General features: G+C 61.6%; 2 protein-coding genes across 5 annotated transcripts in view; one reads left to right on the top strand and one right to left on the bottom strand.

The window, feature by feature from the left end:
* SLC5A10 (solute carrier family 5 member 10) overlaps positions 1-13,331 on the bottom strand; it is a 53,670-nt gene that overhangs the window by 7,479 nt on the left and 32,860 nt on the right. For 2 of the 3 annotated variants that reach the window (XM_057714034.1, XM_057714035.1), the window contains exon 1: positions 132-7,975. In XM_057714034.1, the coding sequence (XP_057570017.1) occupies positions 132-358 (227 nt within the window). In that variant the 5' untranslated portion in view covers positions 359-7,975. Of the gene's footprint in view, positions 1-131; positions 7,976-13,138; positions 13,150-13,331 lie in introns of those variants that run through there. The other variant, XM_057714036.1, reaches the window with a different exon arrangement.
* FAM83G (family with sequence similarity 83 member G) overlaps positions 6,881-13,331 on the top strand; it is a 28,218-nt gene continuing 21,767 nt past the window's right edge. The window contains exons 1-2 of one of the 2 annotated variants that reach the window (XM_057714033.1): positions 6,881-7,035; positions 7,475-8,078. In XM_057714033.1, coding sequence (XP_057570016.1) covers positions 7,566-8,078 — 513 coding nt within the window. In that variant the 5' untranslated portion in view covers positions 6,881-7,035; positions 7,475-7,565. The remainder of the gene's footprint in view (positions 7,036-7,474; positions 8,079-13,331) is intronic. The other variant, XM_057714032.1, reaches the window with a different exon arrangement.

Raw genomic sequence — 13,331 nt, 5'->3', positions numbered from 1 at the left:
GCCTGTCCTCGCCCCCCTCCCCCTCCCCCACCGTGAGCAGACCACCCCGCCCGGAAGTCACGCAGCAGCACGCGGGGCCCAGAGTGCCCCCCGGCCCCCCGCCCCGCCCCGGTCACCCGCCGGGGGCTCACCTGCGGGCATCAGCTCCATGACCAGCTTCGGGTAGGCGATGTTGGAGCAGCCGATCTCGGCCCCGCAGGCCCGCAGGCACTCGGACGGCACCACGCAGCCCACGTCGTCTGCGTGAGAGGGAGAGCCGCCCCGTGGCCCACGCCTGCCCCTCTGGCCCCCCACCCCCACCCCGGGCTGGGCAGGACCCGGGCGGAGGGCAGGGGCCTGGCGGCGCCTGCTCTGTCATCCCCTGCCACCAGCAGCGGCTGGGCCCCGGGCCTCGGTTTCCCAGCCTGGGTGACGAGGAGGGGGCCGGCCTCGGGGACTATTCGGGCCCTTGACGCGCCCTCTTCCCGCCTGCGTCCCACCCCGTGATGCCGGCCCCCTGTGCAGGCTGCCCCGCAGGGCGGCCCCATCCCGCTGAGCGGTCCGTCCACCGTCCGCGCCCCGCTGGGTGCTGGTCTCCCTCCCCCCACCTCCCGGAGGGCAGGTGGAGGCCCCCCACCCCGGCTGTCTCCAGCCGCTTCCGGAGGACTCTTCAAACAGGAAGGGAGCACAGAGCTGCACACAAGGCCCTCCAGACCCCCGGCTCCCCCGGGCGGGTCTCCCACCCACCCGCTCACCGCGCCCCGGCCTCCTCCCACGGCAGCCTGCATGCCGCGTCCCCTCTCCCAGGCCCTCCCAGGGGCGGCTCAGAAGTCACCTCTTCCATCTGAAATACCCCCCCAGCCCCCTCCCCCCACATCACTCGTTTCCATCCCTTCAGCGACTAGGGCCGTTTTAGGACAGGATACGGTGCTGCTGTAGACCCTCCCCTGCGGCGGGCGGGGACCACTGCTCCCCTCTGAGTGAACCGGGAATGAGCGGATGGCCCCGGCCTGGGCCTGGACCCGGACTGAATCCGAAATCCCGGCCTCCCTCCCAGCCGCTGGAGCCTGACCCTGTTCAGGGCGGGGGCGGGGGTGGGGGATGGGGGGGTCCCAGGTCCTGTCATCCCAGCACCACGCGCCAGCCACCCTGCCCTGCTTGTATTTTCTCACACACACACACCCAGCACTCTGACGCCTCGGTGCCTCTGCAGACGCGGCCTCCTCCCCCTGCTGCTCCGTCCCTACCCTTGTTTACCTCCTGCTTCCTGGCCTGCTGCGAAGGCCTTCCACAACTCTCCCCTACCCTCCGAGGCAGAGTAGCTTCCTCCCAAGGGCTCCTAGAGCCCAGGGTTGAATCACAATTGTTTGCATATTTTACCTCCTCCACCAGACTGGGAGCTCCCCAAAGGCAGACACTGGCCTTGAATCATCTCATTTACTCTACCAGGGAGCACCCAGTCCAGGCTGGGCCCAGACGAGATGCTCTGTGAACATTTGTGATTGAATGAGTGAGCAAATGAGTGAATGGTTGGAAGGAAGGGGAAAGGCACAGAAGGAGAGGAGGAGAGGAAGGACAGATCCCACAAAGAGCCATGGATGAGGAGTTCAGGCACTGTTTGATCCAGCTGCCCTAGCCTACCACCTCCTGGCCACAGCTGTGCAGATGAGAGAACTCAGGACCAGAAAGGGCATAACTTGCCTAGGACACATAGTCAGACCTAGTACAGAGCCTGGGGGTCCTGTGGCGGGACTCTGGGGCCACTGGGGTTCAGGTGAGGGCAAGGTGGCAGGCCCTCCTGACAGGTTCTGGGCTTGGACTGGCTGGCTCTGGCACTCGGAGGACTCAGCCCTCCCAGGAGGGACATGTGAGGAGTCACAGCCACATAATGGCTCAAAAAGCCCGAGTCAGGAGATTCTGGCCGAGTTTGCTCAGCCTGCCACAGCCGTTCCCTGCTCCTGGGATGGGGCCCTGCCTCTGGGCGCCGCTGGCTCGCCTGCCTGGGAGTCTGTGCTGAGCCATGAGAAAGAAGCACCTCTCCTTTGTGACACAGCAGAGGTGCTGCCACCAAAACAAAGTCCCCCGTCCCTGCCAACTCGGGAGCAAGAGCCCCGGGTGGCGGGGACCGGGGCACCAGGCGGGGGCTCTGGCCTTGCCGGAGTACCGGATGCTGCGGGCCTGGGGGCTCCCCGCTGGGCTCCACCTTGACACCAGCACCCCCACCCAGCCAGGGCCCAGGCCAGAAACCTGAGCGCTGCCTCTCTCCTTGCCCGCCATGTCCTCCCTCCCTGCAGCCAAGGCCACGTCCAGCGGCTGCCCTTGGGGACCAGGGCAGCTGCACCACCTGCCCCCTCTAACCCACCTCCTCCGTAAACACCTGAGGGAACTTCTAAAACCACCACTCTGCCCATGCTCCTCCCTTCTCACAGCCTCCTGTGGCCTCCATCCTCTGCAGGAGGGGTCACGGGACTCTAACTGCACCACAGTCTCTGCCCACTTGGCCACCCTGAGCACCGCCAGCATTCCACCCCAGCTCTGGGCCTCCGTGCTTGCTGTTCCCTCTCCCTGGGACACCCTTCTCAAGCCCAGGGAGCTCACACCAACTCCTCCCACCTCGCTGCGGACGTCTGGGCTCTACAGGCTTTGGGGCAACACCTGCCACAGCACCGGTAACTCTGTGTGTTGTGTCCTTCCTGCCTCTCGATAGATGGCAACCACGGGGGCCTGTGGAGGAGCCCAGCCTCCAGCAGTGCACAGCACAAGCCAGGGCGTGGCAGGTTCTACCTGTGTTTGTTGACTGACTGAATGACCCTCTTCCAAGCCGGTCACTGGACACACCACCCCGAGGGGTAATCAAGGTGCTCCCCTCTTCCAAGCAGGCCTGCCTTATCCCTGGGAGTCAGTCCAGACATTGATGTTGCAGGAGGAGCAGGAGAAAAGCACGCAGCCCTGGCTCTGGGTCCACTTCTCCCGAGGCCTCACTGTGTGATCCCGGGTGATTATTCTCGGGGGCTGTTCCCTCCTCTGTAAACCCTTCTGGGGAAATCCGTAGGCCAACAACTCAACTCCAATCTAACCTTCATACCTTCCACAAAAAATTAACTCAAAATAGATCACAGATTTAAATGTAAAACTATCAAACTTCTAGGAAAAAAATAGGAGAATACCTTCAGAGCCTGGGGCAAAGCAAAGAGTTTTCAGACTTAACATCAAAAGCATAATCCACAAAACAAAAACTTAATAAAACAGAGCTCCTCAAACTAAAGCTTCGGGACTTCCCTGAGGGTCCAGTGGTTAAGACTCCACGCGCCCAATGCAGGGGGCCTGGGTTTGATCCCTGGTCAGGGAACTAGATCCTGCATGCATGCTGCAACTAAGAGTCTGCATGCCATAACTAAGAAGTCTGCACGCTGCAACTAAAAGATCCCCCATGCTGCAACTAAGACCTGGCTCAACCAAAATAAATACATATAAATAAATAAATAAATAATTTTAAAAATCCCTAAAGCTTTTGCTCTGTGTAAAACACCTGTGAAAATGATGAAAAGAAAAGCTGGAGAAACAACTTCACTAAAGTCACAGGAAAAAAGATCCATACACAAAACCCATTGTGTTTCTATACACGAACAATGAGCTCTCAGAAAGAGAAATTAAAAAAACCATCCCATTTACAATAGCGTAAAAAAAAAAAAAATACCTAGGGATAAATTCAACCAAGGAGGTGAAAGGTCTATACACTGAAAACTGTAAGACACTGAAAGAAATTGAAGAAGACACAGAAAACTGGAAAGATATTCCACGTTCATGATTAGAAGAATTAATGTTGTTACAACGTCCACACTACCCAAAGTGATGTACAGGTTCAGTGCAATCCTTATCGAGATTCCAATGACGTTTTCCGCAGAGGTAACAAAAACTGCCCTAAAGTATTTGCAGGGAGTCACAGAATATCCTGGGTAGCCAATGGAATCTTAAGAAAGAAAAACAAAGCTGGAAGCATCACACTCCCTGACTTCAAACCAAATCACAAAACTATAGTAATCAAAATAGTGTGGTACTGGCACAAAAACAGACAGATCAATGGGACAGAATAGAAATAAACCCCTCACATGTGTGTTTATGACAAAGGAGCCAAGAATATACAGTGGGGAGAGGACAGTCTCTTCAATAAATGGTGTTGGGAAAACTGGACAGCCACAGACAAAGGAATGAAACTGGACCCCTATCTCACACCACATACAGAAATCAAGTCAGAATGGCTTAAAGATTTGAATGAAGACCAGGAACCATAAAACACCTGGAAGAAAACATAGGTAGTAGGTCCTTGACGTCAGTCTTGGAGATGATTTTTTTGGATTTGACACTAAAAGCAAATGCAAAGAAAGCAAAAAACAACAACAGAAAACAAATAAATAAAAAACAAGTGGGACTTCATCAAACTAAAAAGCTTCTGCACATCAAAGGAAAGAACAAAATGAAAAGGCAACCTACAGAATGGGAGAAAATATTTGCGAATTGTGTATCTGATAAAGGGTTAATATCCAAAATATGTAAAGAACTCATACAACTCAATAGCAAAAACAAAACCCCACAAGCAGACCCCAGAAATCTGATTTAAAGATGGGCAGAGGAACTGAACAGACATTTTTCCAAAGGAGACATACAAATGGCCAACAGGTACATGAAAAGTAGCTGCACGACATCACAAATCATCAGGGAAATGCAAATCAAAACCACAATGAGACATCACCTCACACCTGCAAGAATGGCCATTATCTAAAAGACAAGCGGTAACAAGAGTTGGCCAGGATGTGGAGAAAAGGGAACACCTATACACTGTTGGTGGGAGCGTAAATTGGTGCCGCCCCTATGGAAACAGCATGGAGGTTCCTTAAAAAATTATAAATAGAACTACCATATGATCCAGCTATCCCGCATCTAGGTTACATATTTTAAGGAAAGGAAATCATCTCAAAGAGACACCTGCACTGCTGTTCATTGCAGCTTTATCCACAATAGCCAAGATACGGGAACAAGTGTCCTTCAACTTACGATGAATGGGTAAAGAAGATGTGACATTTATATATAAGAAAATATTATTCAGCCATGAGAAGGAAAGACATCCTGCCATTTGCAACAATGTGGCTGGACCTCAAAGGTGTTAGGCTGAGTGAAATGTCAGACAGAGAAAGATAAATACTGTATGTTATCCCGTCTATGTGGAAACTAAAAATGCCAAGCTCATAGAAACAGAGACTAGAATACCAGTCAGCAACAGAAAGGAACAAGCTACCCATACACGCCGACCTGGACGAATAGCCAGAGGAGGAGGAATCGGTGGTGGCCAGGGTTAGCGATGGAGGTGTGGTTTTGTCTCTTGATTGTGACAGCGGTTACATAAACCTACACATGCAATAAGGTTGCACACATCTACACACACGCACATCAACGAGCACATGTGAACGGGTGACATCTGAACGAGTTTTCTCTGGCTATGGTATTATACTGCACAATGGGTATGCAAGATGACACTTTTGGGGGAAACTGGGTGAAGGGTGCATGCAAGCTCTCTGTTGGCCTTTTAACAGCTTCCTGTGAATCTATAATTATGGGTAGGTAACTGGAGGGCTGGAGGCCCTTCAGCCCTGAGAGCCAGGACTCCTTTCATGAGCCCCAGGGCCTCTGTGCAGGGGAAGAAAAAAAGAAGCTGAGGCCCAGAGAAGGTCTTGTCTGGGTCCCCACTGGCAGAGGCTGTAAGTCAGGTTTCAGGACCCCCAGGGCATTGCTCAGCCCTGGGGCCGCCTTCCTCTGGCTTCTGACCGTGTGTGCGCGCGCGCGCGTGTGTGTGTGTGTGTGTGTGTGTGTGTGTGTGCGTGTGTGTGTGTGTGTGTGTGTGTGTGTGTAGGGGGATGCAGGTGTGTGAGCATGTACCTGGGAGGTGCCGGGGGCACCTGAAGGGGCACTATGTTCAGACACAGTGTGACGCCCCACGGGACCAGGGTGGAGGGCAGGACTAGAGGGGTCCGTGATGGGGACCACGGGGATGCTGGGGTGGGAAGACAGCATCACTGCTCAGGACAGCAGACCTAGGGGAGAGGCTGACAGGTGGTGAGAGTCCTGGGGGAGGGGGGTTCACAGGCCCAGGCCCAGAGATGTCCACAGCCGGCCCTGAGCAGCACAGAGCAGTGTCCTCGGGGCCCCAATCCCAGCCAAACACAGAGCAGCTCCATCCGGGGCGGGTGGGGGTGGGTGGGGTGGCGGTGGTGGAAGGGCTGGACCGGGCTGACTGGCTGTGGCACGCGATGGGGTGGGGGCTGTTGTTGCACCAGGTTTAATGGGCTTTGCTGTCCCCACCCTGGCAGCGTGCTTTCAGATGTGGTCCCCACACACTTCCATAACTGGGGTCCGAAGCCCCAGGGATGCAGGGCAGAGGGCTGGGCCGGACCCCGGTACAGAGGCGCCCTCTCGGGCCCTCCCTGCCCCGGGGCCCAGGGGGGGCACTGCTCGCCACGCAGGACCAGTTCTTGGGGGTGGGGGGGACGCCCCGCCAGCACTGGATACCAGCTCTGTCCACATCAGGCCCTGCAAAGGCTCCTGAGGTTGGGTCCGATCTGCCCCAGCCCTGTCTTGGGGGCTCCCAGCCCAGTACCCCAACTCTCCTTCCGCAGCTGGACAGCTGAGCATCTGTACATGCTTCTATCCCGCCTGGGAAACCGGACGCAGTTCGGGCTGCACCAGGGTTCCCTACAGGCTGGGGGCGGGGTGCGCCAAGGCTGTTGACTTGCTGTGTGTCCTCAGGAAGAACACTGTCCCTCTCTGGACTGCAATGTGCCAAGAGCTCTCGAACGTCTGTCCCTGAGCGGTTCAGAATTCAGCCACCTGGGGCTGGTGGCAGCGAGGACAGACGCACACCCGCCCGACATCTGTGTCCGTCGGGGGTGGGGGGGTGACTCCGTTTCCGGCCCCGCCCCCGGCCGCACGTGACCGCAGGTGGCGGCAGCGGGGTGGGCGGGGCGGCACTTAGTCACCCGCCGCCCGCTCCGCCCGCGTCGCCCGGTAAGCGAGCCCCGGCCCGCGCCCCCGACCCCGCGCCCCCCGGCGACCCGCCCGCCCGCGCGTTGCCCCGAGCCTCCTCCGCGCAGGCCCCTCGGGCTGCCGATCGCGGCGCCGGGGGTGGCGGTGGGCGGCGGGTTTCGGGACCCCATCCCCTCCCGGAAGCCCTCGGGATGCGGGGCGGCGCCGGGCAGGGCTAGAGGTCGGCGGGCAGCAGACTCCGGCCTGCCGCCGGGAAACTTCGGGGGGGTCCCCCGCCTTCCCCGCTCCACCCCCCCGGCCCCCCCCGGCAGGCCCCCCGCCTTCCCAGCCCCGCCCCCCGGCCCGCCGGGATGCGGGCCCCGTCCCCGCAGGTACCGGCCCCCCGGCCCCGCCCCCGCGCCGCCCCGCCCCGGCCCCGCCTGCCCTCTGACCCGGCCCCGCCGGCCCGCCCCGCCCGCAGGCTCCCGGGGCAGAGGAGCGGCGGCGGCGCGGGGCCCCAGAGCGCGCTGCGCCCGGCCGGCGACCGGCTGCGACCCGCGAGGGGCGCCGCCATGGCCTTCTCGCAGGTGCAGTGCCTGGACGACAGCCACGTCAACTGGCGCTCCAGCGAGGCCAAGCCCGAGTTCTTCTACAGCGAGGAGCAGCGCCTGGCGCTGGAGGCCCTGGCGGCCCGCGGCCGCGACGCCTTCTACGCGGTGCTGAAGCGGGAGAACATCCGCGACTTCCTCTCGGAGCTGGAGCTCAGGCGCATCCTGGAGACCATCGAGGTGTACGACCCCGGCGCCGAGGACCCCCGCGCCGGCGGGGCCGCGGAGGGCGAGGCCGGGGGCGGCGAGGCCGGGGGCGGCGAGGCCGGGGGCGCCCCCGCCGAGGCCGAGCCGCTGCCCTCGCTGGAGTACTGGCCGCAGAGGTCCGACCGCTCCATCCCGCAGCTGGACCTGGGCTGGCCGGACACCGTCGCCTACCGGGGCGTGACCCGGGCCAGCGTCTACATGCAGCCCCCCCTCGACGGGCAGGCCCACATCAAGGAGGTGGTGCGCAAGATGATCAGCCAGGCGCAGAAGGTGAGCCGGCGCGGCGGGGTCCGCGGGAGCAGAGGAAGCTGCCGCCGGTGGGCCTGACACGCCCGGGCGTCTCCCCGCCGCCCACCCGCTGTCTCAGAGCCCAGCCCGTCTGCCGGCTGCCTCCCCGTCTCCCCGTCTCCCCGCTGCCTCCCCGCCTGCCTTCACGGGGTTCCTCGGTTCCTCCATCGCACAGGGCTAGGGCGCCTGGGTCCTCTGGCAGGTGACAGCGGGCTGTCCCATCTCAGAGGGCCTTTGTGCATTGTTGGGGGGTGTTTCTGACTTCCCCAGACCTGGCGAGCAGGTTCCCCAGAAGGTGCTGCGATGGGGTGGGACGGGGAGGATCACCCGGCTTTCTCTCACTCTCCCTTGGGATGGCATGGCTGTGATTCACACCTGAGAAGCCGGAGGCTCCCGCGTACACGTGCCAGGCTCTCTGGGGTTGCTTTTGCGGGGTGGTGGAGAGAGTCTGGGGCGGGGGTAGGCATGGACAATGAGAAGTAGCCCAAGTCCCTCTGATGCTGGCCTGGAGATCCAAATTCAAGCGTGTCTGTTTCCTGGCTGTGCTGGGTGACTGAGAGGCAGTAGCTTACCCTCTCTGAGCCTCTTTGTGAGCTTTGCAATGGCAGAAGCTTTCCAGGCTGGGATGTGGGGATTGCGGATGGTGCGGTCCTCAGGTGTAGAAGCGGAGCGAGTCCCAGTGAGGGTCCTCTGCCTGGATTGAAGGAACCTCAGCCGGGCCTTGTCTGGACCTCCTGTGGAGTGACCCCTGCCGACCTGTGCCGTGTGCCGGCGTGGGTAGCCATCCAGCTGACACACTGACCCGCGTTCTGAGAAGGGGGTCTCACCACTGGCAGACAGCCAGGCCAGGCTGGACAGCCTTGACCGTGAGCGGGTGCTTCTTCCCGTTGCCATGGTTTCTGAGGTGACTGATAAAGCCCACCTCGTGAGCTGTGTTGAGGAGGGTTCTGAAGCCAGGTCTGGGCTCACTAGAGAGCAGTGAGTCGTCAGCAGTGTGTGTCCTGGCCTTGGCTGGTGGGGCAAGGTGTTTCTAAGGGAGTCTAACCCCTTCACTGTTCCTGGCCCACTCAAGACCCGAACGGTGGCTTTGGGGACCATCCTGGCTGACAGATAGGGCCCGGGGAGCCCTTGGGCAAGGAGACCAGAAGTGGGTCAGGAGCTGACGAGGTGGCCGTGGCTTACGTTTCCACCAAGGTGGAGTCCCTAGGGGTCCCCCGAGGGGACTGGGGGGTTGGATAGTCTGGGTCGGGGAACCTGGCTCTTGGCCTGGTCCCAGGCAGCTTTGTGCCTTTGGGTTTCTGGTCTGTAAAACGGAGGTGGCAAGGATGAAGACTGTGAGGATAGACTCAGGTGACGGAGTGAGGAAGAGGTGGAGGAAGAGGTGGGGAGGACTTCACAGTCTTCAGTCTGAGTAACCCGCCCCGCACCTGCCACGGGTAAGGAGGGTGCTGCTGAGCTGACGTGGGTGCTTGGCTTGCGGTCATGGAGCCCAGCCCCCTGGGAGGGCCTATTGGCATCCCATCGCCCAGCCTCCGCCCCCTGTTTAGAAATGAGGAAATTGAGGCCCTGGGTGGGGGCTCTTCCCCCTCCTCTGTGCCCCTGCTCCCCACCAGGAGTGGGAAGGAGGCAGATGCCAGGTTCCCGACTGCATGGGAACAGCTGGAGAGTCTAATCTCCCCCAGACAGAAGGACAGACAGCCTGGCCCAGGGACGGGGCCACACAGGGGAGCCTGGGGCCGAGCTGGGTGCCAGGGCCTCCTTTCTATATCTCTCATCCTGTGGCCAGAGCTGAGACCCGGCCACCCTGTGCAGCCCCGTAGCCCCACTGTGACTTGACGTGCTCCCCGAGACTCCTGGCATCTCCTGTGTAAGGTGGCACAGCCAGGGGGAAGGCCAGCCCCGGTCTGAACCCCTGCCTGTGCGGTCCCCGTGGCTGCTGTCGGGCAGCCCCCGACAGGTGGCACGGGTGGGCACTGCCGCCCACTGTCAGCCCTCCCAGGGCGGGGCTCACTGCTGCCATCCCTGCCCGTGTGCATGGCAGCCGCAGGCCCAGCAGGACGGGGCCGCAGAGGCCACGCACCTCCTCTTTGAGATGGAGGCGCCGGGAGGACGGGGACTTGGCCCTGGTGCTGGCAGCGCTGTGCTTCCCAGCCCGCGTGCTTCCCTGCCGCGTCCGTCCAGCGTGGTGGGGAGTGGGGAGGGGCTGCCCCGTTTGCTGTGTGTCAGGCACTTGAGACTCTCGTGTAGTGTTATCCGCTCCGTTTTTCAGGTGTAGTAACTGAGGCCCAACGGGTTAGTCCCCGCCAAAGTCACCTGGTGAGCTCTTGGGTAGAAGGGTGGAGAAGGGACCAGACCTGTGTTGTCCTCCGATGCTAGGACAGGTCCCCTGCCTGTCCTGTCCTGGCCTTGGCAGGGAGGGGCAGCTCATCCAAGCTACCTGCCACCCTCCCACCTCCCCTGCTCTGCTGCTTCCCAGGCTCACAGGGGCCGGGCTGTGACACTCATGGGTGCTGACGGGTGCTGACGGGGCGCTTTGCCTGGGCCGCCCGCCTTCTCTCTCCCCGGGCATCACCTCTTTTCCCCTCACCCCCCCGCCCCCCCCCCCCCCGCCGCCTCCTCCTCTCACCCCCAGTACCAATGCAGGGACGACGCCCCCCTCCCCGGCTGGGAGGGGGATCCTGCTGTCCAGCTGCCTGGACAACATGCTGGCCCCCTGCCCACCCGGGCACCAGGGCTGGGGCTGGTGGCGCTGAGTCAGGGCGGCCCAGCCCACCGCCTCCTCAGCCTGGCCTGCCATCTGCACAGGGGCTGACCCTGGGGCAGGGAAGTGACGCAGCGCTCACTCAGCCCGTCCCGCCAGGAGCCGCTGTGTTCCCGCCAAGGCTGCGCCGAGCCGCCCTCTCCCCAGAGATTAGGATGGAACGGATGGGCCACGGTGCCGGGAGCCAGGGGTGCTGGGGTCAGGTCCCAGCTCTGCCCCCACCATGGTGTGGCCCGGCACAAGCCCCCGTCGTCCCATCTGTGAAATGGGCACAGGCGTCGATGCCTCTTAAGGATCCCTTCAGCTCTGACACCCTGCTGCCCTAGCCTTCTGGATTCCTCTGGCACGAAGACCAGTGGGTCCAGGGTCTAACTCGCCGGCTGGGTGGCCCTGAGCAGGCCCTGGAGATGGAAGGCCCTCTGCTCGCCCTACGCCCAGCCCCGAGGAGCCAGTGATATATCCAGGGAAGAACCTGCCGTGGGGTTCCAGCCGCATACCAGAGGCCGGGCCTGTAGCATCACGCCTAGGCAGCGGCAGCCTCTCGAGAGGGCGAGGCCGGGCTGGGTCAGGCTGGGCTGGGGTGGGCCTGCCTCTGCCAGAAACGGGCTAGACGCTCTGGCAAGCTGCTCATCCAAGAGATGCTGCGCAAACGCCGCCGCCTCCCCCCACAGGACCCCTTCACCGGGGATCCCAGGGGCAGGGCTGGATCGCGTGCGGGTGAAGAAACTGGGGGAGCCCAAAGGAGAGTGAGGGGTCCAGGCTGGACCAGAACCCGGATCTCGTGCTGCCAGGCCAGGGCCAGACCCAGAGACGTTAGGTTTCTTGCCCGGGGCCCCACAGCAGGAAAGGACTCGACCCAGGCTCCACGACGCCCGTCTTTTCTGCGAGGCCCTGCCTTCCCACGCTGCAGGCCTGGCTCACGGCTTGGGTGCAGGAGAATAAAAGCGCTTAAGGAGGCATTAATTAAATGCCAGCTGTGCACCAGGTGCTGAGCGGGCACTTTACCTGCCTGGATCCTCCCAGCTCCATGGCGAAGGTGTCATCCCGTCCATGCAGACGAGGGAGCTGCAGCTTGGAGGGGCTCACAGAGGGCAAATAACCTGTCACCGAGCCGATCACCGGAGGAGCGGCCCAGAACCCGGCTCTGTGGGCTCGGAGGCCCCATGTCTCTGGCGGTTCTTTCTGAGCCCTTGCCCCACCTGGGAGCCGTGGAGCCGCGCTGTGGGCCCCCAGCTCGACTCAGGGCCATAAAAGCACTTTCATGAGGCTCCCAGACTCTGGGCTCTGGCAGGGGCACCTGCCAAGGCCTGCCGAGCACAGGGAGATGGGGGGCCAAGGCCCCTGGGACCGGGAGCGGGGCTCTCCTGTCCCTGAGCAGGCGGTACCAGCACAGCCTTGACTCCGGGAGAGGCCCCGGGGCGGCCAGTTGGATGTTCCCAAGGACACACTGGAGCCCAGAGGGGCTGCGCTGGCCCAGCCTCCTGCCGTGGGTCTGGGAGCCCTTCCAAGCCTGGAGCCCACCTGCCAGGTGGGCAACCACCTAATAACATGATCCCAGGGGTCGTCCCCTCCAAAGCCTTCCTACCCAGCGGCATTTGCGTCTTAATTGGGCTTGGGGGGAATCTGGAGCCGCTCTGCCAGGAAGGAGGGCTGGCACCTCGAGGCCGGGTGCACGCCAGGTTCCTGGGGCACCCAGGCAGGCAGCCCCACACCTGCTGGCACTGGCCTCCCTCCCACAACCCCCGGGGCAGGGCCTGTTGTCACACCCATGTCGCAGATGAGGATACCGAGGTTCAGAGTGGGCCAGGGCCTGCTGCAGGTCACACCAGGGCCTTGGGTGGCAGCTCTGGACTGAGGTTCTGGTCTCCTCGGTCCATCAGGCTCGCCCTGCAGTCGAAGGTCCTCCCCCTGGGCCCGCAGAGGTGGGCGGTCCTCTCAGAGGCCCCTTGCTGCATGACGTCAGGCCCCAGGTTCTTCATTTGTGAAATGGGGATTGGGCGCTTGTCTTAATCAAGGCAGTAACAGTCGTGAGGATGCTCAGTGCCAGGGAAGGACTGCCCCCTCCTGGGACCGGGCCCACGTCCTGGCAGGCCCGGGCTGGCGGGGTGGTGGGAAGACAGTCTTTGGTATCACGGGACCTGGCCTGAGCCCGGAGTTAGCCGCTCTGCCTCTCTGACCCTCTGTCCCTTCCTCGGTGCCACGTGATGCCAACACCTGCCCCAAAGTTGCGGTGAGATTTACATGGAAAAACCGTGGTGTCTGGCACGGATTCAGTAAACACCAGTTCTCTTCCTCTTTCCCCGTCCTCGGCCTGTCCTGACAGCTCCCTGGGAGTGGTCTGGCTTGAGGTGTGCTGAGCCCCCTGTCCTGGAGGAGTTCAAGCAGGGGCCCGGGGAGTGCAGCAGAGAGCATGTGGGCCTCCAGTGGCCCGGGAGCCTCTGCCCTGCCCTGCTGGCCCTGTGAGCCCAGGCAGG

The sequence above is a fragment of the Hippopotamus amphibius genome, chromosome 17, assembly GCF_030028045.1.
Source record: "Hippopotamus amphibius kiboko isolate mHipAmp2 chromosome 17, mHipAmp2.hap2, whole genome shotgun sequence".
Lineage (NCBI taxonomy): Eukaryota > Metazoa > Chordata > Mammalia > Artiodactyla > Hippopotamidae > Hippopotamus > Hippopotamus amphibius.
The sequence above is the reverse complement of the archived record's forward strand: the minus strand, read 5'-3'. Positions and strand labels throughout refer to the sequence as shown.